Below are 23,346 nucleotides of genomic sequence, written 5' to 3'. Positions count from 1 at the left end.
GAATTTTCTTTTTATTTCTGTGGTCATCTTAACAGGTTAGAGCAGCACTGCCCAGGTGCAACTTGACTGCTGCTCAGATGCAACACATCTACAGATTCGAAGTTTTATCAATGTTTTTCCAGCGAAATGTGTTTTCAGCATAAATAGACAGGGAAAAATGGTCTTTTGATAATAATATTATTGACAACAGTTACAATGTCTGTATCCGTCACAGACATAAAGAAATACAAATACATTTGTTTTACTCAACCTTTCTTGTTTCTGTTTCTGCTTCAAAATAAAACCCCGCTGACTGTCAGTAGAATCTCTATTGTGAAATATTTGCAGGACTGTGTTGCTGACAAAGCAGTAGCTTGCAGGGTTTCATAAATTAGTGTAGTAAAGGCTTTTGACTGTGGAAATACAATAGTTAAAGCAGCATGCTGCTCTGCAGCTGCACTTCAGCAACAACATTTTCAGTGCAGACACCCAAGCTTGCAAGCTGCAGCAGTTCAGCAGGGTAGTCATCATGCGCAGCTCACGCATACAGTGTGTCACTGGCGTCACACCCACCTGCAGTCCCCCACACGTTAACACCATTAGTTCTGTCAACACTGTGGGTGCTGTTGACATCATTAGCACTGTTAGCTGCTAGCCACTAGCTCAGCCACTTCCATGATGAGAACCATGTGCAAGCAATCTCAGCCCAGACTGAATCATAAATATACTGTAAATTTAACATCCATCTCTTTTGATGGCTTATTATCACGAAAGCATTGGTAAATTTATATATTCACTATTAAAAAAAAGCCATTGGCTGGTACAAGCAGGCCTATGAATCATCATCAACCAGAAAGCTGTAAACATGGCTCACAGGTGTAGAAGGTGTAATCATGTTGAAGGAGGAAAAAAACAACACATGTACAATGTAACAATACATTAAAGACAAGGTGGAGAGAACAAAAATATAAAGCCTACCATAATTCCATGTGAAAGTGTCCTTGCAATAGTGAATGTTGTCAAATTAAACATGTTACCCACCTTTTAACTAGCAGAGGAGTTCACAGTCTGACATAAATTGCCAACTGGTGAGGTAAATTCAGAGTGGGATATCACATGAAATCCAACAATCTCTTCATAATGATAGCCTACATGTTTCACTTCAATTTAGACTGAATCTAATAGAAGTTTTCGGCTTGCCATAAGGTACAAAATAGGTTTAAAATCAAGAAGAAAAAAGACTGAAACTGAAATTTGATCTCTTTGCCAGAGAAGTCGTTTCTTGTCTTTCAGCAGTGAAGTGCAGATTGGATTGATCTATCAAATCCACACCTGCAGTTCACCTGTGGATCTAGTGGAGGCGCCCTCACACCACACAAAGCTCGTGCTGCACTCTGACGAGTGTAAACGAATATAAAACCTGCACGTGCATCTTCTTACTGTTTTAACGACATTATACATCAACACGGGAGAGTATGTAAGAAACATATCGATTTGTTTCCGAGTCTGAGCAATATTTAAGCTTCACTGGCAGAATTCATACGTATGGTGGTCTAGACACGACTCCATTTCCCATCAGCCCCTTGGGCCGCATCAATTTTCCTTTTTCAGTACCTTTTCGGGGTTTGCAACTGGATCAGCTGGATGAACGCGCGACTGCGCAGCAGCAAAAGTCTTGAGGGGAAAACCTGGTGGTTTTTACAGCGGGGTTTTCCTTAAAAACGTTGGAAATACTCAGATTTTTCTTTCAAATTTTCATTTTGTAAGTTTCTTTCCTAGTTTTTTTTTTTTGTTCCTCCGTGAGTGTAAACTTCGGATTATTTGGATAAAAAAGATTTAAAACATTTGAAGGGAGTTTTTTCCCTTTGAATCTCGCGTGTGATCACCTGTACAGACAGGAGTGTGTGGACTGGAGCAGTGTGAGCTCAGTATCAGACTGTGGTTCAGTTGGACAGACGAGTCTCCGGTGCCAACGCCTTTCTCCTCTCTTCTGTTTCTCCGCTTCTCCTCGGCTGGAAACTTCAGCTCACACCGACCTTTGACGGCGTCTGACGGCGTTTCCCTTCAACTAATGAGCTGCTGAAACGACAGTCAGAGAAAAGAAGTTTTAAAAAGTGAAAATGGGCTGCACGATCAGCGCCGAGGACAAAGCTGCGGTGGAGAGGAGTAAAATGATTGATAAAAACCTGCGGGAGGACAGAGAGAAATCCTCCAGAGAGGTCAAACTGCTTCTTCTCGGTAGGAACTGTGTTTCTCTCACTCTCTTTTTTGTTAAGTCAATGCATGAATAACAATAAATGTTTGATTACTTTTCACGTTTTCACTGCAGTCTTCATGACTCCACACCCCTCCCTGTGTTGGTTTAAAGCAGCTGTGGCTCATCACGTCTCCACTGACAGAAGTTTTAGAAGTAAACCAGATGTTGGTGGTGAACTCGGAGCTTTCTGAGTTGCAATCAGAGGACACTATTTGTTGACTGAGTGTTGTCACTTGTCACAAAGCACGCTGTAACTCATGCAGGCCTGTTTTACTTCAGTGCCTGTAAACAAAACTCTGACTCTGGTCAGACTGTTGACCTGTAAACACTGAGAAATGAGAAGTAAATGATTGTATCTGTATTGTAGCTGGTTAGTATGAATAGGAATGCTGTGTTAAAATTTATTTAATTGTCCCACATAATTTGGCGTCAGTGTTAGAAAGACAAATCCATCACTGGGTCAGATTTGTCCCAAAATGACTTGTGAAAAAGCTGAGCTTTACCTTAGCACAAGTTCAATGTGAGGAGTATCATGAGCTTTTGTCTTCTTGTATCTCTACACACTGTAAATCACGATACAGCCTGTACTGATTTTTTAGGGCTGTAGACTTCGTATTAATCTGACATTTGCTGGTATAGCCTATTAATCATGTCAGTGTCAGAAAACAGCTATCAATTTTCTTAAGCTCAAGTCGATGTCCTCGGGTTTCTTAAAGGAATACTTCACCCACAAAATGATCATTTGTGTATCAATTACTCACTTTGTGTAACGTGCAGTTCAAGAGTAAAACTTTTTTTTTCTCTAATGCCTCCACGGTGAACAAAGAAACCAAAAAACCTTAAAATTAGTGATGAACTGAAGTCATAGGGGACCACCTTCAAAGACAGCTAAACAGTATCAAAACGTCCATTTACACAGCCTCTTCTCATTCCCAAGTCATCAAATATCACCATTTGGTCAGTGATTTTGGCATCAGTTTATAATGCGGTCGAACATCTGGACAGCACCTGTCGTGGTGGTATAATATACCAATGGTTGGCATCAGTTAGAAAGTTTAGGTAATGCCGTGATACAAGGAGCTTGAAAGTCCCTACAGGGTGGGCAGGATTCATGGTGGATACGTCCAACAAACCCTGGACTTTCACCCGGGATCCTGCTGTGTGTCTGATGAAATGTTGAAAGTCTAGAAGAGCCACACGATTTAATAATTTTATCCCAGAACTGGGTAATATTTGGCTTTTTTTGTTAGAAAAGTTACTTTAACGATTAATAGATACATCAAAATTCTTGCCCCTTAATTTTCTATTGATCAACTGATGATCAAATTAATCAACCAATCATTACAGCCATGTTGATTTGGTCATTGTTCTTCGTCTTGCGCTGCTCTTTCTTTGGTAATTTAAGTTATTCTATAAGTAGTAGAAGTAGAAAATGTGTTGGGCCATTACAGTTTAATTTAAGTAATCTCACCTCAAACTTCAGGTGATTGATATTAGTGACTTCCAGGTTCAGTTTAATGACACTGTACTGACCACTGACTGTATGTTCTGCACTTCCTGCTGGTATTCGTTACTGACACACACTTGTTGGTCCTCACACTGTGGGTGTGGACTGCACAGACGTGCCAGTGGGATTAAATGCCCTGAATCCAGCAGCACTCAACATTTTAATGCTCTCTGCTCTCCAGCAGGACCTCCTGTCCTGTGCCAGTTTTCAGAAAGTTATTTAACACCACATCCCATTATCTATAATGTGTAACCTCTGCATCAGCATTGATGAGTCTGTGACCCCTTCAAATGAGACAGTCATCATAAGTTGTGGCGTCAGAAGAGCTTATAAAGGCCCAGGGAAGTGAAAGTAACTAGTATTTCACAAGAAAAAAAGCAAAAATTTGAGAAATCACAAGATGACCCCTGATGATTTATCTCGAGACCCCAATTTATAGCCATTTCCGGCACAATACCACACTCCATCAGAGGAACTGCTGTTTGAGAGAAAGCTCTGTATTCTATGTACGTAAGGGGACTTTTGGCCTAGTAACAGAAGTTATTTATAATTTTATGAACTTTCGTTTTCCTTCCTTGTGTGTGTGACCCCTCTCTACATTTAAAACAGTGGGGGCAGATCTCTTCTCTTGCTCCTCAGCAGTAGCTTGGAGTATTGACTTATGAGGTGGATAATTGATCAGTAAATGGGAGAGAGGAGCAGCTGTTTGTGAGTGAAAGCAAACCTTTAGACCCAGCAGAATGAATGGTTAGGTTTCACTTTCACTGCGCTCTGTCTGTGCGCTCAGTACGCTCAGATAACGTTTATTCCAACAGTACACCTAATGAATGGTCCAAAAATCCACTGAAACTATACAGAAGTACAAAAAGAATAAAACGGTTAAACATAGAGCATCTGATATGTGTTGCCCTCAGAATGTTTTGCACTTTAAAGAAGTGAGCACTACACAAGCTGATTGTACTGATACAGTTGTGATGTGATTCTTTTGACCTTTTGGTTGTCACGTCGCTTTTTTCTCACAAAATGTTGGGCAAGATACTTGAGTCATGTCAAAAGAATGACACGATGAATAAAAACAGAGACTGTGGTATTAAGTGATGTAGTTTTAAGAGAGATTTAAGTGGAATATATCTGTATGTGAAGTCCTCACTATGTGTTTTCCTGTAACATGATGTCATGTTACCAGAATAAACGAGTAACTAGTATTTAATTAAATGGATTATTCTGAGCACAGCTATTGAATTAGTCATCGCAATGAAATCATCACTACATTCATTCACGCAGCAGGACTTCCTGAAGACATTACAACGTAATGATCGCCCCCAGAGAGTTGCGTCACAACAAGATGCATCATGTCATTGATCATGAAAAATCTCCCCATGACATACATGTTCCTTCACAGTAGATGGTGTTTAATCCCCCTTAACACCTGTTTTTAGAAGGATCAGTTTTGGGATGTTAAACAGACAAATCAATTGCTGAAGATATTAGGTAGTAGCTGTGATTTGTTCTGGAGGGACAAGTAGGAAGAATTAGGCAAAGCCCTGAAACAAGTTTATTACATCAGAGAAACACTCCTACTTCACTTATTCATGTCTCAGCAATAATCACCGTAACAGGAACTACTGTAGTCAGCACTTACAGTTACTGATCATGACTAACATGATTTCCACGATTTGCAAATCTCAAAACAGACATGATTTATTCTTTAAGTGTTGTCCTGCTTTTGTCCTTATTGTTTGTGTTCTGGACCATATCTCTGATAGTTTGCTTAACAAGACCTGAAGTGTCTCCGCACGCGCTGGAGAAATGTCTAACCGTTCTTTTGTAAAATTGTGTTGGGTAGGGCTGCACCCTGAGAGTCAAAAATCTTAATCACTGGTCAGAGACTCCTCAGCCTAATGTGATTCTTCAAGTGTGTGTGTGTTTTTTCTTTTTGGTTTTTTTTTTGCCAGTCTCTCATGGACGCACAGTCAGGAAACACAAACCAGTTGGAAGGAAAAAAGGGGCCCCTGAAAGCCTCTCATATTGGTACATTTTGCAATAACAAATATATAAACCCCCTTAAACCTCCTGTAAAGATCAGTGCATCTCCACTGCCCCACCCAAAAAAATCAGAGGGTGCATTTCCCACTGCAAAAAAATTGGCTTTTGTATTTAATGGAAAAGGTTACATTTGGCATGCAAGTCCCTGTCAAATGACTCTGCAGTAGTCACAGGTTGGCCTATTTATTGGCTCCACCTCCGACCAGCTTCGCTCAGCAGTGATGGAAATATGACACCATGGTGGACACGTAAATTATAGCGCCTTTGCTGGAGAGATACAATGGTGGGCTGCCACAAAATACCATCCGTCTCTGTCCAAGCAGCACTCAAACATTGTTCCAATTTCAGCTGGCACAAAGTTTGGGAAACTGAATAAGTCAGAGACATAAAGAAGGTAACCTCTGTCATATTTTCAGTTATTTCCATTCTGCTACCAACTAACTTGTTTTCTGGGTTGTCAGTGACGTTGAATGTGACACACCAAGAAAATACAAAACAAAGCACACCAGCAAAAAAAAACAAACAGAAAGACATAGGCCTACTTGTCTGCTTGTCTACTGGCAATGGGAAAACAGTCTATCGCCTATTTTACGCAAACTAATTGTGGTCAAAAAGGGTATAGGCTAAGCAGGACTCCTTCTAGGTACCTTCGGACAGCTGGATACAGTTAGTTAGGACAGTGCGTCTTAGTATGGGGCCCCCCGGAGTCAAGGATCACCACTGCAGTCAGTGTGCAGTATACTTTTCGGGACATTTCGGTCCTCAGATGTAGCTACAGACAGAGCGCTGCTCTCTGGTACAGGCAGCTGCGTACCCAGACCCAGGATGAATCTGAATGAGATAGAGGAAGCTGCTGGGAGGAAGAAAGGCTTTTCCTGGTCAGGCTGTAAAATAACGTTATTGTCTTCTGCTTAGAAATGGTTCTTTTACAGATACAGCCCCAGTGTCGGGAGATAGCAGAAGGGGAGGAGAATTTGAACTAGATGGGGGACCAGTAACGGTCTACATCCTGTGAGTCAGACCACATTCCTGGTAGTAGCATTATCATTAAAAAGACAGGCAGTTTCATGTTTACGTGATTTTTCTTGCACCTTGATCTACAAGATATGACAGAACAAAACCATGCCAGTAAATCTGCTTCCTTACATTTCAGAGCCACTTGTACCCAAAACTGTGAGCTGATTTTTATCTGTTTCCGCTGTTTTGTTGATAGATTTCAGCCTGATTGCGTCATTTCATTGTGTGGAAGATGAGCTATTTTAGGTACTCCAGCCCTGACTGAAGTCAAACCTGAGGTCATGTTGATGTGGTTGTTGGATCAGCGATGGATGAATCCCACCTGCAGCTGACTGTTTTGTGAGAATGACCATGTGGTTCTGCAAAAGTACAATTCAGGCTAAAATCTCATTGTATGGATATTTTTAAGGTTTTGACTACAGAGTTGAGGCTGAAGTTATTTTTCCAGGCAGTGCCCTCCACCCCCTGTCTGTGCTGGAATGAGAGTTATAGGGGAAAAACAAAGAGGAGTTCGGCTGCTGCTCTTTGTATGAAACCACAAAGCTGGAGAGCCGGCGCACCCCTCCAATGAAAACGGCCTCTGGTTTGACCACGAATGGCAATTCATAAAAAATCTGCATTTTAGATTCTTGTTAAATGAGGCTTGGTTTGGAGTCTGCATGGGTTTGGACGACTAAGTGAATGTCTGCTTAAAATTGGTCCGTGAACTGGCAGCAGGCCACGGTTGATGATCAGCCCCCAAAAATGCCATGAATGAGGGAATTGGTGACTGACAGAACTGAGGAAAGGGATCAACACAATTTGTCCTCCCCTCCCTGTCTGTGTGAGCGGGCGTAAATCTCTTTTGCTGGTGACAGCTTAACCAAAGAATCTGTGGATTTAATTCTTGTTGGCCAGCCATCTAAACATATTACTCTACTGTAAGCCTCCTTGACAAAATTCATCTGCTAAGGATTCCTAACTGGCAGCAGGAACGTGTTTCACCACCTTTTAGGGAAACAACAATTTTAAGACATCCTTATTTCCAAATTCTTCTCACATTCAAACTTGTTTCTCGCTGTTTTGAAACAAAGCAGTTATCCATATTTCAAATCCCAGCGCTTGAAAACGTCCACATCCTGCTAACAATTGTTGCAGTTATATTAAGCAAAAGGAGGCTCTTCTGCCAGTGTAAACTCCCCCCCCAGATGTTTATGGAAATAATTTCTCACTGCTTGTGTGAGTTTGACATCCAGTGTTTCATGTGCACACATGTTTTCATGCCTCTTTAATTAAACTTCAGTTATGAAAAATGACTGATTCCAGAGTGAGTCGACGTGTGGCACAGAGGCAAAGCACTGATTCGCCACCGCAGACACCTGAGCTCAAATCACAGCAGTGACATACAACGTGTGTTCTTACCATCGATCAGTCAGGAGGGCTATATTTAGCACGGGACAATTAATCAGGCTGGCAGTTTGTTCAGGAGGCCAACCATGGTACTGCAGCAGTAAATATCAACACATTAGGCTTTGCTGGTATGTGATGTTTCATACCTTTCTGACTTTCACCATAGTTCGTCTTCGATGGCATAAGTGTGCCGTGTGTGTCTTGCAAAACATGCATTTAAACGACTTCTCTTTAAGCAAGCTGATGTAGCTACGGTGCATGGGAGTGGGTGTGAGTCCGCAAGTCCATCAGTCTGATTATTTTTGTAACAGCCTGGTATTACAAAAATTAGATTACAAAACAGCATGACTGTAAGCCTATTCATATTTTGTATGAAAACAGTTTACACCGTAAGCTACAGAATAACAAATAAAATAACTGGGCTCACTAATGCATTCAAAACTACTGGACTTGAACACAGCATACCTCAGTGTGAATGTTTAATCGCCAATGACAGCTGTGGTCGTGAGTCACGTTCATTTCAGCCCACACCGAATATGATTGGGTACAAAGAGGTCATGTGAAGAAAAAACACATAAACACAGATGCCTTTCTGATCATGTCAGGATATTAATGAAAATGAGACAACACAGATTAAATCCAACTACTAATCGTGTCACAAAATGATTAAATTATTGTACATTATGGAATTCTTTGTCACTATTGATTGTACAGAGGGCAAAATTATCATACAAATGCTATACAATTATACATCTGTAATGCTGGTCAGAAGAGAAGCAATGGCAGACTGTTAAACTCCTTGCAGATGGTAAAAAAAGCAAGTGGCTGCCAATATCATAATGAGAAATTAATCAGGTCCATTCTAATTAATAAATATATTTAATCCCTGTAACTCTGGATAAGAGATCATGGATAGAATAATCTTTTTAATTGATAAAGGAACACTTTGTGCTCATTAACATGTTATGATGATACTGTTCAAATTTGGTGTGAAGTATCAGATATACTATATACAGAACACATTGGTGTTTGTTTTTTTAAGATTGCAGACGGACCCTTTAATCATGTAATGTTTTTATGGCCCCTCTGCTCTCTGACGGCCAGAACAGCAAGATATCTGGGATCGTCTCTCCAGTGGAAAAACACTGGCTCAGCCAGAAGCGTGACAACTGTTTCCTGTTTGGATGATTGTTGTAGAAATAATTTAAAGATTCCTCGTGTGAAATAATTTTCTCGCTCATCATTGTCACAATGGCCTTTATTGAAATGGAGGCTCTGATATCAACTGGCGGGTCATCGGTCCATCACTTGTCACAGATGGACAATATTGTGAAAGCTCACACTTCCCAAAAGAGGCGCCGCAGCTCATCACACTATTTCCCATCATCCTCTCTGTGTTTCTGCACCTCTTAATCTCCAGGCTGTGGTGCACACATTTTATTATAAGCAGTTAGCACCTCATTCCTCCGTGTGACACTGGTGTCTGTGTCTGTCTGTGGCTAATGACAAATAGCAAATGTGCTCATACTCTCTGACACGCTGACTGGTGCATCACATTGTTCATCACTGCTCTTATCTGACAGAATTTTGGAAATACATCATGAAAATAATTTCAGATGTTATTAAATTGAAATCTAATCCGACCCTAGAGTCTGGATCTTGGGAGACAGACAAGGACTTAATGTGAGCCGTAATAAAAAATACTTCATGTTATTTGCGGCAACAGCTGGGAAAAAGTGTGTTTTACAAAAGTGGGAATCTGAACTTCCTCCTTCGCAGAGGCAGCATATCATCATACAACAGTTTCTATGATTTTTTAACACATTTTAACAAGTTTTTTTTCTAAACTTGTTATGTTCCCTTGCAGTCCATTAAGAATGGACCCGCAACCCAGCAGTTGGAAACAACTGCTACAGCAGACCTGAAAAGATCTCGTACAGTATGAAGAGAATATATATATATATATATATATATATATATATATATTATATATATATATATATATATATATATATATTTATATATATATATAATATTTATTTTGATCTGCATGAACTCTGAATATCTGAAAGGGTTTCAATGCTCAGTAGAGTTTCTACAGTATCGATACACCCGAACCAGCTGCACTTTCTTACTCACTCTTACTTTAGTCATTCTACTGTTCTCTGCCACTAACCAAGTGAAAGAACAGTTATCGCTTTCATATTATAGCCTTGTAAAATGTAACTTTTGATTAATGTCTATTTGTCCCTGTAATATTGAAAACAGTATCAAAACATACTAATAATATCTTTCAAGGTAATGTATCAAAGTTGTAAATTCCAGTATCATGGCAACACTAATTAGCATGACCTCATACCTTACTTGATTTTATTTGCTCTATTTTTCAATTATGTCCAAGTGAGAAATTTCTACCATATCAGGGCTGGGTGTTTGAGTGTATTTGTTTCTGGGAAATTCTCTATTTTGCTTTAATAAAAACATCTTTACAAAAGAAAAATAAGGTTTCATTGCTGCAAAGAAGTAAGTCATGACCATGATGTACTTTCCTTCAGGCCCTCCTTAAATGCCTGCCTTTAAAGTCCATCACAAGGCTGCTTTTTCTCGGCTGTTTTGACGCAAACATATTGCACATTGTGTGATGCGTGATTAAATGAGATCAGATTAAGTCTAACCGCTGTGAAAAGCTGGTTTGATCCATTGTCCGTGTGAGAGGGGTCTGGATCTGTCAGATATTATGTGGGTGACTTTTTGTGGCTGTTCTCATATAAGCGCTTCTTTTTTCAGGTGCTGGGGAATCTGGGAAGAGCACAATAGTAAAGCAGATGAAGTAAGTTACAGCTTGTAACACAAACCCCGACATCCTTTAAGAAATGCTGTCATTTTTTTTTTACATAACACTGATAAAAGACAGTCGCTCACGCCCACTTTCAGCTGCAGCCTTGTAGTCCGAGGTTAATAATGTGGGGAGAGCTGTGGTTACAAACAGAGCTCATCTTCGTAGAAATACTGTGGAGGCAAAGTGGGACCCTCATTTCACTCTGCTTAGGCGGTGTAGGAAGCTCCCTTTTGCATAACGTGTTAAACAATGGGCACAGAGGCCGGCCACAGCCTGGCAGGACCTGAATAGACTCCCCCAGTTCCCACATTAGGCATGCTGCATGCTCACTGAGGCTCAAATTCCAGCACTAATGACAGCGTTACATGAAATGTTTCAAATCTGTAATCTGTCCCACATTTGTTAAAGCTATTGTTCACACTGTCAGATATTTATCCAGACTCTAAAAGCCTGTTTGGATTTTGTTTCTGTGTCAGAATCATTCATGAAGATGGTTACTCAGAAGAGGAGTGCAAGCAGTACAAAGTGGTGGTGTACAGCAACACCATCCAGTCCATCATGGCCATCATCAGGGCCATGGGACGGTTAAAGATAGATTTTGGGGATGCTGCACGGGCGGTAAGTAAAAGGAATTTTGGTGTTTTTGAACCCTCTTTTCCTGTTTTTGACCAATGCAGACAACAATTTTTGAAATTGGTCCAGTGTTGCGAGACGGTCCTGTGACTGCAGCGGCGAAACAGGCTCACGAGCAATTGTGCATTGTCTATGTATGTACATTGAAAGAGTTTGTTTTTGTCACTGACGGGCTCGGACTGTTATCGTAAGTATCTGACAACTTTATGGAAAAGGAGGAGAATAAAATGTTTTTTTCTCTCACTCAAGGACAAGTTCAATTCTGAAATACTTTTCCACATTGTGCAAATTAGGGTTCAACAGATTATAGGCCTGGTTGAGTACTCGGGCCAATATTTGGCAGTTTGCCAATTATCTGTATCAGCATTTTATTTGATACAGTTAATTAATTAAAAAGTGCAAAGAAAGTGTCAGCATGGGAAGAACCTTTACTTTGTAAAATCTCAGGTTGATATTTTTATTAATTCATTTTTTACTTAAATTTTCACTTGACTTTATAAAAAAAAGTTGCTTGGATTTTTCTGGAAAGGATGTTGAACGTTTCAGTTTTGATTTAACATTTGCTAAAGGCATTTAAACAAAGTTTTGTGTTGGAGTTTGTTATAGTCCAAATTCTACATCTTGACAGACAGATTTTCATTTTTATTGTAAATGCATATCGGTTCCAAATATCAGTTACTGGTCTACTACTAATTGACGAATACCAAACCACTAATAATTGGTATTGGTATTCGTCCTGAAAAACCAATATCGGTCGACCCCCAGTTGAAATCATCTAAATATTCACCCATGAGCTTGAACATCTTTTTTTATAATGCTGAGCAAGGCTTTCTGTATTCCAACACAACAAACTCTGCCGGGCACTCGTCTCTCCAAATCTCACTAATGTTTCCACCATTGTTTTTCCTGCAACAAGTCACCTTTCATGAGATTTAAGAATGAAACTTCTCTGTAAAGGTAAAGCATGCAAGTGAAGGGGGATTTAGTGGCATCTACCAGTGAGAACTGCAGATTGCAACCAGCTGATAATTCCAGTTAGGATTCCTCAGGTTTTCTTTGTTCAGGAGGTTTTTACTGGGAGCCAAATTATCTGCAGAGGTCTCTTTCTCTCGAAAACAAACGTACCAGATGATTTAAAGTGGTAAAAACGCTGAATTAAGCAGTTTTACACTACAGATCAGTGTTTGGTTTGTCCTCTTAAGGCTAATGGAGAAACATGATGGTGAGTATGGCAAACTCCATATAAGAGGATCCGCTTCCAATGTAGATATAAATGACTCATTCCAAGGTAAAATAAACACTACAATTTTCAGCTGATTATACACTAAAGAAAACATACTTTCTATATTATATTTCATTTCTGCCAACATACCCCTCTACATCCTGCACACTGGACCTTAAAGCAAGACAATAACAAAAAGACCAGTGAAAGGGAAAGAAAAATCATTCATTTCTTTGTAGGAATCCTTTCCATAATGTTGCCAGACACTTACATCAACAATAGGATGCTGTCAGTGGCAAAAACAAGTACATTTATTTGCCCTGTGTTGTTACATTTCAGCCAGTTTCGCCACTGCAGTTGTCTCCTTTAATCACTTAGACACAAAAATCATATTCAGTCTGCATTAAATATGTCTTTGTTTATTGAATGAATCACCTCAGGAAAAAGTTCACAATGACAGCAATTATTGTCTTCATCACAGGATGATGCCCGCCAGCTGTTTGTCCTGGCGAGCTCAGCAGAGGAAGGGGTGATGTCGGCAGAGCTGACCGGCGTGATTCAGAGACTGTGGGGCGACGCTGGAGTTCAGACGTGCTTCGATCGATCACGAGAGTACCAGCTCAATGACTCTGCTTCATAGTGAGGAACTCACTGTTCACTTCTCTGCACACAAACAAACCAAACATCAACTGAAAGACTATTAAATGAGTCAATTTACAGATGACTGCACTGATTTAGGAAAAGAAATCTGCAAAAGTGCTTAGAAATAATGAAATCTGGCATCCATTCACCATTTATTTTGTATAAAAATAAGTTAAACAATCAGTTAGATGAGCTGATTGATCAATCAAGTCAATAGTCAATAAGTCAATAAGCAGAAAAATGATCATTAAACATCTCTGTTTCTTCTTGGTTGTGAGGATCCTCCTCTTTTTCTTTATTTATCTGATTATAAACAGAAGGTCTTAAGCTTTCTGACTGTTGGTCAGACAAAAACAGACATTTTATGACATTACAGTGGGTCATTGGAAAATCCTTGTTTTTTTTCCTCATACCCTGACATTTCATAGACCTAAAAGTTGATTAATTAATTGAGAAAATAATTTGAATATCAATTGGGCATGAATGCAACTTCTTCAACTTCAGCCATACTTGATTTCAAATCAATTTCTAATGATTCAAATGTATTTTTTTGTCATTACTCAACTCTCTGACACACTGAAAATTCCAGGAGGAAGTGAGACTGCTTTAACGATTTATAGGGAAGTCTAAACTTGCACCATTCATCTTCTTTCTCATAAACAGGCGTACAGTAAAGCATTCATATTCTGCCTTATATTTTTAAGGCGTTTCCCTCTTCACTAGAAGTGGGACAAGTTTGACTCAGAGTAGTTCTTCTCCCTCATGTCTGTAGCATTTCCTCTGGAACAAACAGGGAGGCAAGATGTGTCTTGTTCTTCTCAGTCTTGTGTCAGCTTGTTATTCAGCTGATTGCATTCCTGAAAAAGGAGAAACACGAAGGAGAAACTGACAACTTGAAAATGTTTCTGTTCAGTTTTATACAGCTGTTTATACAGAATATAACTTGACAACATGGTTTTAGATCATTGTGATAGTCAACCACTGGATCCAGCTGTCTGATCAGTGTTAAAAAACTCAAAATTACAAATAAAGCAATATATAGTCCGGTCTTGTATTTCCAGTCAGACATGGGTAAAGCTGAAGGTTTTCTGTCTCTGTGGCGTTTATATATTGCTCTTGCCCTGAAAGAAAGTATCTCAAGGACACTTTCTTTGTTTTGAAAACAGCCAAGCTGTCACGGTGCACTTTGTCTACACTGTGAGACAAGAGGAACCAGTGCAGTTGTCTGTTTTTACTCAACCCACAAGGAGCCAGTGTTTATCATGCACCAAAATATGAGCCCATATTTAGTATCATTCTGTGGAGTCCTCGGATGTCTGTCTGCAGAGCCGCCACTCCACCAGACATAAACGTCGATTTGCATTATGTTGTCTTTTTTTGGTTAAAACACCTGGATAACCAAATCTGTTTTTAAACATCTTTTTCAATGAAGCACATAGCTGCCTGTACTGCTGATACTGCTACAGTAAATGTGTAATGTGTAGGGGTCGACCGATATTGGTTTTTTTTCATGGCCGATACCAATTATTAGTAGTTAATGAGACTGATAACTAATATTTATCCATTTACAAAAAAAAAAGAAAATTTTTCTGTCAATATTTAGAATTTGGAGCAACTTTTTATTTTAAAAAAGCAAGTGAAAGTTTAGATAAAAATGAGTAAATAAAAATAGCTCCTTTACATTTTAGAAAGTAAAAGTTCCTCCCATGCTGACACTTTCATTGCACTTTTTAATAATTAATTGTATCAGCGATAATTGAAATAAAATGCAGATACAGATAATCGGCAAAATACCAAATAAGGGCCCTAATAATCTGTTGAGCCCTTTTACTGTTAGATGTATATTACAACTGGGTTCATCTTCATATATTCATGTTTTCTGTCTCTCAGCTACCTTAATGACTTGGACAGGATCTGTCAGCCGAACTACATCCCAACTCAGCAGGACGTGCTGCGTACACGTGTGAAGACCACTGGCATCGTTGAAACTCACTTCACCTTCAAAGATCTCTACTTCAAGTTAGTATAGCTGTAATTTATCTGCTGATGAAGGGCCTCAGGTGGGCTGCCTGTGCCATAAGAATAACTGATTAAGCTTGAGAGGCAGTCAAGGCCCGAGCTGGTTTATTGTGTCACTCAGCATTTAGATGTCTTCATTAACTTAAAGGGTTACTTCGGTATTTTTCAACCTGGACCCTGTTTTTCCATGTTTTTGTGTCTAAATAACAAATGGAAACAGCAATTTTGATATTAGTCTGGTATCGAGTGACAGGGCTGCACCACTCGGAGCACTTGTGCACGTTCAATATATGACCACTAAAAGTGTTTGTTTTTGTCACTGACAGGCTCAGATTGTCACTCTAAGTGTCTGGCAACACTATGGTAAGTGTCTTAACAGAGATAGACCTTTTTGTTAAAGAGCTTTTGTTTAACCAGAAACAGCTCCGGAAATCGGTAATTTCACCAAACTCCATTTAAAATTAACAGTAATTTTAGCATGTAAAGAGGCAGCATATTTACACCTTAGTGGTTTAATTAAGGGTTAATTTAAACCAAACCAGATTTGGTGACTGTTGCAACAGTGGGAAGACTAAGCAAGGTTGTTTTGGGGAGTTTTATTTCATTTCTGTCAACCTTGAATGAAGCAGGGTTTTTTGTCACAGACATAAAATTGTTTATGTAAAACTGTTTATTTAAGTGTTTATTATTTAAGGAGTCTGTTGGGTTTGGCAGTATTGCTTTTGAGGCTGTCTCTGGTTTAAGAAAATGGATCTACTCTTTAACAAAAGGGTCTATCTCTATTGAGATCCTTTCAGTATTGTCAGGTATTTAGAATGACAACATGAGCCTATCAGTGACAAAAGAAGCACTTTTACCAGACGTAAACTGAGGGTGCACAGTTGCCCTGAGTTACATGCAGCCTGTTTCACTGATGCCATCTACAGCCCTGTCGCTCAATACTGAACCAATTTCAAAAACTGTTGTCTCCATTAGTCACTTAGACAAAAAACATGGGAAAATAGGGTCCAGGTTGAAAAACACGAAAGTTACCTTTTAACACGACTGGACTGAAAGTTTATCACTTGAGCAGGAAACACTGAACAACTACATTCTGGTAGAATTTTATTTATTTATATTTTTAAACTTTTCTCGAGTCTTTGTTAGCTCATTGCTTTTCCTGATGAATACTGGATAGTTTTACCACTTTATATGCAAATTGTGATGAGGATAAGGCTGGGCGTCAGAAACACAATAACACAAGCAATTTATTTCATAAACATGAGGTCGTTTTCTTATGATTTTTAACATTTCATTTCACTGTCTAACAGCTTATGATCATTGCAGTCACAAAAAAAGAAAGAAAAAACTTCATGAAAAATGACTTTGAAGTAACTAAATCTTGATTGCACTTGCTTTATGTTGCATGTGCATCTCACTTTTCTTTATACATATATCTATATCCATGATGGTCATCCGTCAGCTGTCTGTGTTTGTCATATGTTGTGGTAATTTGCCCCTCATCATATTGAATTATTTAATGGTATTTTTTTGACGGATGCTGGTTACAGTTTATTTTCAAGCCTCTTTTATATCTCACAAATGCTGCTGACTAAAGTTCAGCCCGCTAGTTTGTAGCAGTAAAAGTGATTATATTGCTTCAGTCCTTTTACACTATTTTGTCTAGCGCCTGTACTTATAAATATTGGTGAAACATTAACTATAATAGCCTCCGTGGCCTGCCTTTGTATCCCCATATTTGAATAAAACAAAAAACACTCAGGATCTGGAAATGTGCAATCACTGAATTGGTGTTGAAGCACATGGTGTTCTTTCATTTAATTTCTGTGTCAGTTAAGCAGCCTGGTGTAGGTTCAGTTTGGCTCTGAGGGCCTCAGGTGGAGACAGAGGCAGAAAACACGTGTGTGTGTGTGTGTGTGTGTGTGTGTGTGTGTGTGTGTGTGTGTGTGTGTGTGTGTGTGTGTGTGTGTGTGTGTGTGTGCGCGCGGGTATGTGCGTGCGTGTGTGTGTGTGTGTGTGTGTGTGTGTGTGCGCGCTACTCAGCAGCGTTATGGAACACAGATTTACGAGGACACTCATCCTCATGAAACATTAAAATAAGAATGACATTAGATTAAAATGAGCACATTCAATGTACATTTATTTACGCAGTTTATGTGTGTCTGCAGAATGTTTGATGTCGGCGGTCAACGCTCGGAGAGGAAGAAATGGATCCATTGTTTTGAGGGAGTCACATCTATCATTTTCTGTGTAGCACTCAGTGACTACGACCTCGTCTTGGCTGAGGATGAGGAGATGGTAAGTGAGTGAGTGTGGTCTGGGGTCACTTTTTAACATGTGGATGACACTGATAAATCATAAGACACAAAGCAACTAATGACTAATAACATTAATGGCGGCTCTGTTCTTTTATAGCTTATAAGTGCTGGCAAAGTACCTTTTCCATTCAGATGCATCCACTAAAAGCTGTGTTAAATATGTTTTTATTAGTCTGTGTCATTTATGATCTTGGTACACATGGTATTTTACTCGCAGAGCCTTTAGTTCAAGTCGCAGTAGGCACCAAACCCAAACAGCAGTGTGCGGGAAGAGTTTTGGAACATTCCCCAAGACCCTGAAACCAAAAGCAGCTAAATTAAATCATCATGAATTTTATTATTCCCTCCTGTGTCAAAATGTCTTATGTGAAAAGTCCTATTATGGGTAAGCTCACGTCTGCTCTCTCTGCAGAACCGCATGCATGAGAGCATGAAGCTTTTCGACTCCATCTGCAACAACAAGTGGTTCACGCTCACCTCCATCATCCTCTTCCTCAACAAAAAGGACTTGTTTGAAGAGAAGATCGGCAGGAGTCCACTCACTATCTGCTACCCAGAATACACAGGTGAGATGCACCTGTGTGTTAGCAATTTATCAAAGTTTTAACGCGATATCATCTGTGTAGTCGCTTCTTGAGTTTTTTTGATCAGAAGAAATGATTATTTCTCTGTTTATGTATCCTAGCCATAAAGGGACAGTTCACCCTGAAATCAAGAATACATATTTTTCCTCTTACCTGTGGTGCTGTTAATCAGTCTAGATTGTTTTGGTGTGAGTTGCAGTGTTGGAGACATCGGCCAAAGAGATGTCTGTCTTGTCTCCAAAATAATGGAATTACAGTAGATGGTACTCTCGGCTTATCGGACTGTGGTGTTCAAAGCGCCAAAAAATACATTTGAAAAACTTTTGTTTTTGTTCACTGGTGCACGGTAAATATGCTTCAACACTGGATTGTGTTGCTAATGTGCTGACTGGCTGGCATGAAGACAGTCCTCCAGTTTTCCCTTTTGAACGAAGATTAAAGACTATAACCATCTGCTGGTACAGAGTTATTCTCTCCCTCAGGGTGCTGAATGTATGTGCTGGTCGGCCATCAGCAATGTGTTCAAAATGTGGCCAAGATACAGGCGGCGTTAGGCAACACAACAGTTAGCTCTTGTCACTGCTATTTCTTTGATGTCGTTTTGGTCTGGGCCTTTAAATACGTTTGATGTCATGCTGTTGGAGGATTCTGTTAGGTTTAGATAATACAGCAAAAGCCATTTTTGAGGTTTCTGTGTGTGTGTTAAATAAGCTTTGAAAGTGGAATGTGTCTTTATTGTGTGCGTTTTGATCTAGTGATGCTTTTTACAGTCAGACAAAGGGTCTGTGTTTTACTGTTGAGCTGTTTTATCACATTTAAACGTCATCACCATCCCAGCATTTTAAGTTTAACTGAATAATTCACTGTAGCCCATTTTGCTTGTCAGTTTTATTAACCAAGGCTGCTCTAATGTCCATGATGGACTTTGACAGTTATATCTATTTATAGATCTGCAACACAAGAGTTTGTGTCAGGGATCATCAGTTTTAATGTCTTAATAGTGAGCATCACTAAAGGTGTCTCTGCACAGCAGGCACGCATAGAATTCAACAGTCGCTTGCAGAAAGGATCATCAATAATTAGGAGGTCTCTGCATTTCTGATGTTTTGCTGACAATTTTTTGATCAAAAAATGAGCCCAATGCAGATTGTATCCACCAGCAGACTGAACTAAAATCTGCATCAAATAAAAAATCAAAAATATAAATGAGTTGAGCTTTTTTCCAGAGATCATACAGGAATGTGAATGTGAATTTAAAACCAACTTCTTTTTTGTAAATTACCTTTTTTACTGCAGGTGGGGACTCATACGAGGAGACTGCAGCTTATATCCAGTGCCAGTTTGAAGACCTAAACAAACGAAAGGACACCAAGGAGATCTACACCCACTTTACCTGTGCCACAGACACCAAGAATGTGCAGTTTGTGTTTGATGCCGTGACCGACATCATCATCAAGATCAACCTGAGCGAGATCGGGCTGTACTAAAGCTTCAGGCCCTGCAGGTCTGTACAGTGACTTTCACCTGCGCTACACTTCATGCAGAACGCTGCAGAGATGTGGCAACATGGTGGTGTTTGCAAAGCCAACAGTCAAAAATGTAATGTTGTTGCATCACTGCAGACTGTTGGGTCACTATTATTTTTGATAACTTTTGGATGGATTGCACTGAAATTTGGCTAAGAAACTATCTGAGTTTTTATAAAGTGCTGCTAACAATCAAAACAATTCAAATTTATGACATAAAAACTAAACGACTATTGATGAAATATGTCTTCCTCATCTGTTTGCCAACATAGTTGTGATAGACAGAGCAGGCAGACACTTTATCTGCTCAGAAAGTGGATTTTACGTAACCAGCACCTGAAAAAAACAGTCATACTGAATAAACTGGTCTCACATGAAAGTAGTCAGGAAAAATAGATTACACGTAATGTGAAGTGAACAAACTAACAAAAACAATCAAATAATAAACTCCATCCACTGATGAAGGCCTTGTGATATGGTTGAATGCCCTAAAAAAAACAAATAATTGGCCAGAACCTTCAAATCATTAAAAACAAAAGTGGTCCGTTCCTCACACCCCTGTTGTGATGAGCACATGGTATCACCCATGAGCCAGCCTGGAGCATTCATGTCACCACCTGCAACCAGGTGTGTGTGTGTGTGTGTGTGTGTGTGTGTGTGTGTGTGTGTGTGTGTGTGTGTGTGTGTGTGTGTGTGTGTGTGTGTGTGTGTATGTGTGTGTATGTGTGTGTGTGTGTGTGTGTGTGTGTGTGTGTCTCCCGTGGTCCGTGAGGGAGTCTGCAGAGGAAAGCAGTAATGGTAAAAAAGACAAAGTCCTGGCAATACTAAGTTAACCTAACTTATTTACATGACAAGAGCCAGTTTCAAGATGCTAAAACTGGCCCGAAACTATGGCTAATAATACCTTTTTGTATTTTTACAGCTGCGTGCATGGCAGCTGACTATAAATGAACGTGACCGAAATTGAATAACATTTAAGACAAGAAAGATATATTTTAACATGAAAGACATGAATGTGTGTGGATGTAAAAATGCTAACATGCTTCTTAGCGTTATGCTAACAAGCTAACATAGCATAAACACTAAGGCAGAGATAAGTATTCGTTTGTGGATGTAAACATGCTAACAAACTTCTCAACATGATGCTAACAGGGCTAATGTACCGGTAGGTAAATAAGGCAGAAATATGTGTCTGTGTGTGGGTGTAAAATGCTAACATGCTAAACATTGTGCTAACTGGCTAACAAAGATACGTGAGACAGAGATATGTGTCCGTGTATAGATGCTAACATGTTAAACGTTATGCTAACAGGCTAGCATGCTAATCTTTAAAATACCAGACGTGCTAAATGTTATAGTCCGAGCATCAACAGTCAACTGTTACTGTGGTTAACGTGTGTATTTTAACAAGAGCCTGACATATATATGGCATAAATAGATTTTTTTCATTCAAAAAGAGCCAAAAAGTATGTCTACAAAATGAACTCTTATTACTACAGAAGTGAATGGAAATTTAGATTAGGCCAACATGTTTAGGGGCATTAATCGGTATCTGTGCGTTTCCTTTTTAACATACCAAATGGTCACATGAACATTATATCTGTTGAAGTCTTTAACAATTATCCAAAGAAGCAGATTAAGTAGCTTTAATTAAATAAATAAGTTGATGAATATATCAGTTGCTCAGTACATGCATACATGAATAGCAGCAGTCTGTAATAATGCCAGTGGTCTCCTCCATGAGTGATTTATTCACAATCATTTGTGGGGATAGTGGCAGAAATATGACTGTATTAAAGTTATGAATTATGTTCATTATTTAGGCTATTAATTGAGCATTGTAGCCAACATGCTTTAAAATGCTTAACTTTAACTTTGAAGGTCAGCTGTCTGGCTCTTGGCTTCCTTATTCTATTTCATTGTACAATTTGGATAATAGATCAAGCTTCAATGGATGCAATGTTCATTTGATCATTTGTAAAGCTAACAAGGTAAAAAAAGGCATCGCAGTTGTTTTTCTGTTTAGTGGTTTAAGAAAGGAAAACAATTAAACCATAGATACACAGATTGGCATTGAATCCATGTTCATCATTTCCTGTTGCCATAAGGATTAAATACTATTTGTCTTTTTCTTGCAGGTGTCAGGAGCAGAAATAGGACTTCTGGGCTGGTATGTCTTGTCTGCAGAGGGCGAATTGGAAAGTAGGTGTTACTAAGAACTGAGCTGGTGGCCATGCTGCATTTAGGACCTAAATTCCACAATTTGGGGACTTGATACTATGATTACGTTTGTCTTAATAGATGTTATGATGCAGAGCATACTGGAGAAAGTGATATGTGGGGGAGGCTTGTGAAATGAGGGTCACTGTGAGATATGTGGAATCCTGTTATATTTAAGACCTGTGCAACAGTCTGGGGCTGGCAGGTAAAGCCCCCTCAGAAAGTCTGTCTGTCTCATGTACAAGGACCAAAAGAGCCTGTTCATCAAATCCATCACTGCATTTCACTGTTTCACAGATGACGAGTTAATTCTGTTCACTTTTTTCTGTTGCATCTTCTCTTAGCTTGAGTCTGTATCACACCGCTTTTATTGAATATTTGTTACATTTCGTTTTAATTTTGGAGTAGCAATTATTTAGTATTACCATTTTTGGATGTGTGAATGCAATAACTTATGTATGGAGAGGCGTTTTGTGTGAGCAGTTTTTGTAAATATACATAACGTATCATTTTGGGTCTGGGATTAGTTTGCAAGAGTGTAATGAACTCAGTAGCAACACAGCTGTCTACATAGTTAATTATTAACTAGACAACATTGTACTGAACAATATTTTTATACATGAGACACATCATTGGAAATCATTTTGTGAAGGGAGATCTTGACTTCCCATAGGAGTTTGAATATAAGTAGGTATTTTTTTAATCATGTAGATATCAGTGAAGATGAAAACATTGAACAAAAAAATGGGTTAGTTTGATATAGCCACAGGCTGTATTTTCTTTGGCTGCAGCTGTCACATAATATTTAGGAAGTCATTTGCTGAACTACAGAATACTGTAGCAGAGCAGAGTTTGGGTCAGTCACTTCCTGCACCGAGGAATCCTGGTAGAAATCATTCCTGAAGGTTCAAGTCGAGCTTTCTGAACATTGCCGCAGTTGTAATTTTCATTTCAACATCATTAAATGATGGCACAACATTGTCTTCTCTTGCTTCTGTTTCAAAGACTGAACCAACGTCTCACCACAGGCAACAGCAACCAGATTTTATCTCCTGTGAAGCTTTAGAAAGACCTAGGCCCACCTAGACCATGCAGAGAAGGAGGTCATGCAAATTGGTTACACTATTTTTAGACTTTAGACACATCTG

The 23,346-nt window shown here is 39.3% G+C and overlaps 1 protein-coding gene across 1 annotated transcript; it reads left to right on the top strand.

Annotated features, from left to right (window-relative positions):
• Positions 1-1,616: 1,616 nt before the first annotated feature.
• On the top strand, positions 1,617-23,176 carry gnai3 (guanine nucleotide binding protein (G protein), alpha inhibiting activity polypeptide 3). Its single transcript, XM_042491000.1, has 9 exons — positions 1,617-2,217; positions 10,983-11,025; positions 11,511-11,652; positions 13,371-13,528; positions 15,422-15,550; positions 17,719-17,848; positions 18,281-18,434; positions 19,749-19,956; positions 22,117-23,176. Exons 1-8 carry the CDS (start codon positions 2,100-2,102, stop codon positions 19,937-19,939), a joined length of 1,065 nt encoding a protein of 354 aa, XP_042346934.1. The 5' UTR covers positions 1,617-2,099; the 3' UTR covers positions 19,940-19,956; positions 22,117-23,176.
• Positions 23,177-23,346: the final 170 nt, after the last annotated feature.

Source organism: Plectropomus leopardus, chromosome 8 (assembly GCF_008729295.1).
Source record: "Plectropomus leopardus isolate mb chromosome 8, YSFRI_Pleo_2.0, whole genome shotgun sequence".
NCBI classification, from domain to species: domain Eukaryota; kingdom Metazoa; phylum Chordata; class Actinopteri; order Perciformes; family Serranidae; genus Plectropomus; species Plectropomus leopardus.
Note: the sequence above shows the minus strand (reverse complement) of the source record. Positions and strands in the feature narration are given on the sequence as shown.

Bases quoted from the DNA above. Each gene is read 5' to 3' on its own strand.
- gnai3 (XM_042491000.1), top strand. From the start codon at position 2,100: ATGGGCTGCACGATCAGCGCCGAGGACAAAGCTGCGGTGGAGAGGAGT. The intron at 11,653-13,370 runs GTAAGTAAAAGG...TCTTCATCACAG, and splicing joins TTGGGGATGCTGCACGGGCG to GATGATGCCCGCCAGCTGTT. The intron at 13,529-15,421 runs GTGAGGAACTCA...TCTGTCTCTCAG, and splicing joins CTCAATGACTCTGCTTCATA to CTACCTTAATGACTTGGACA.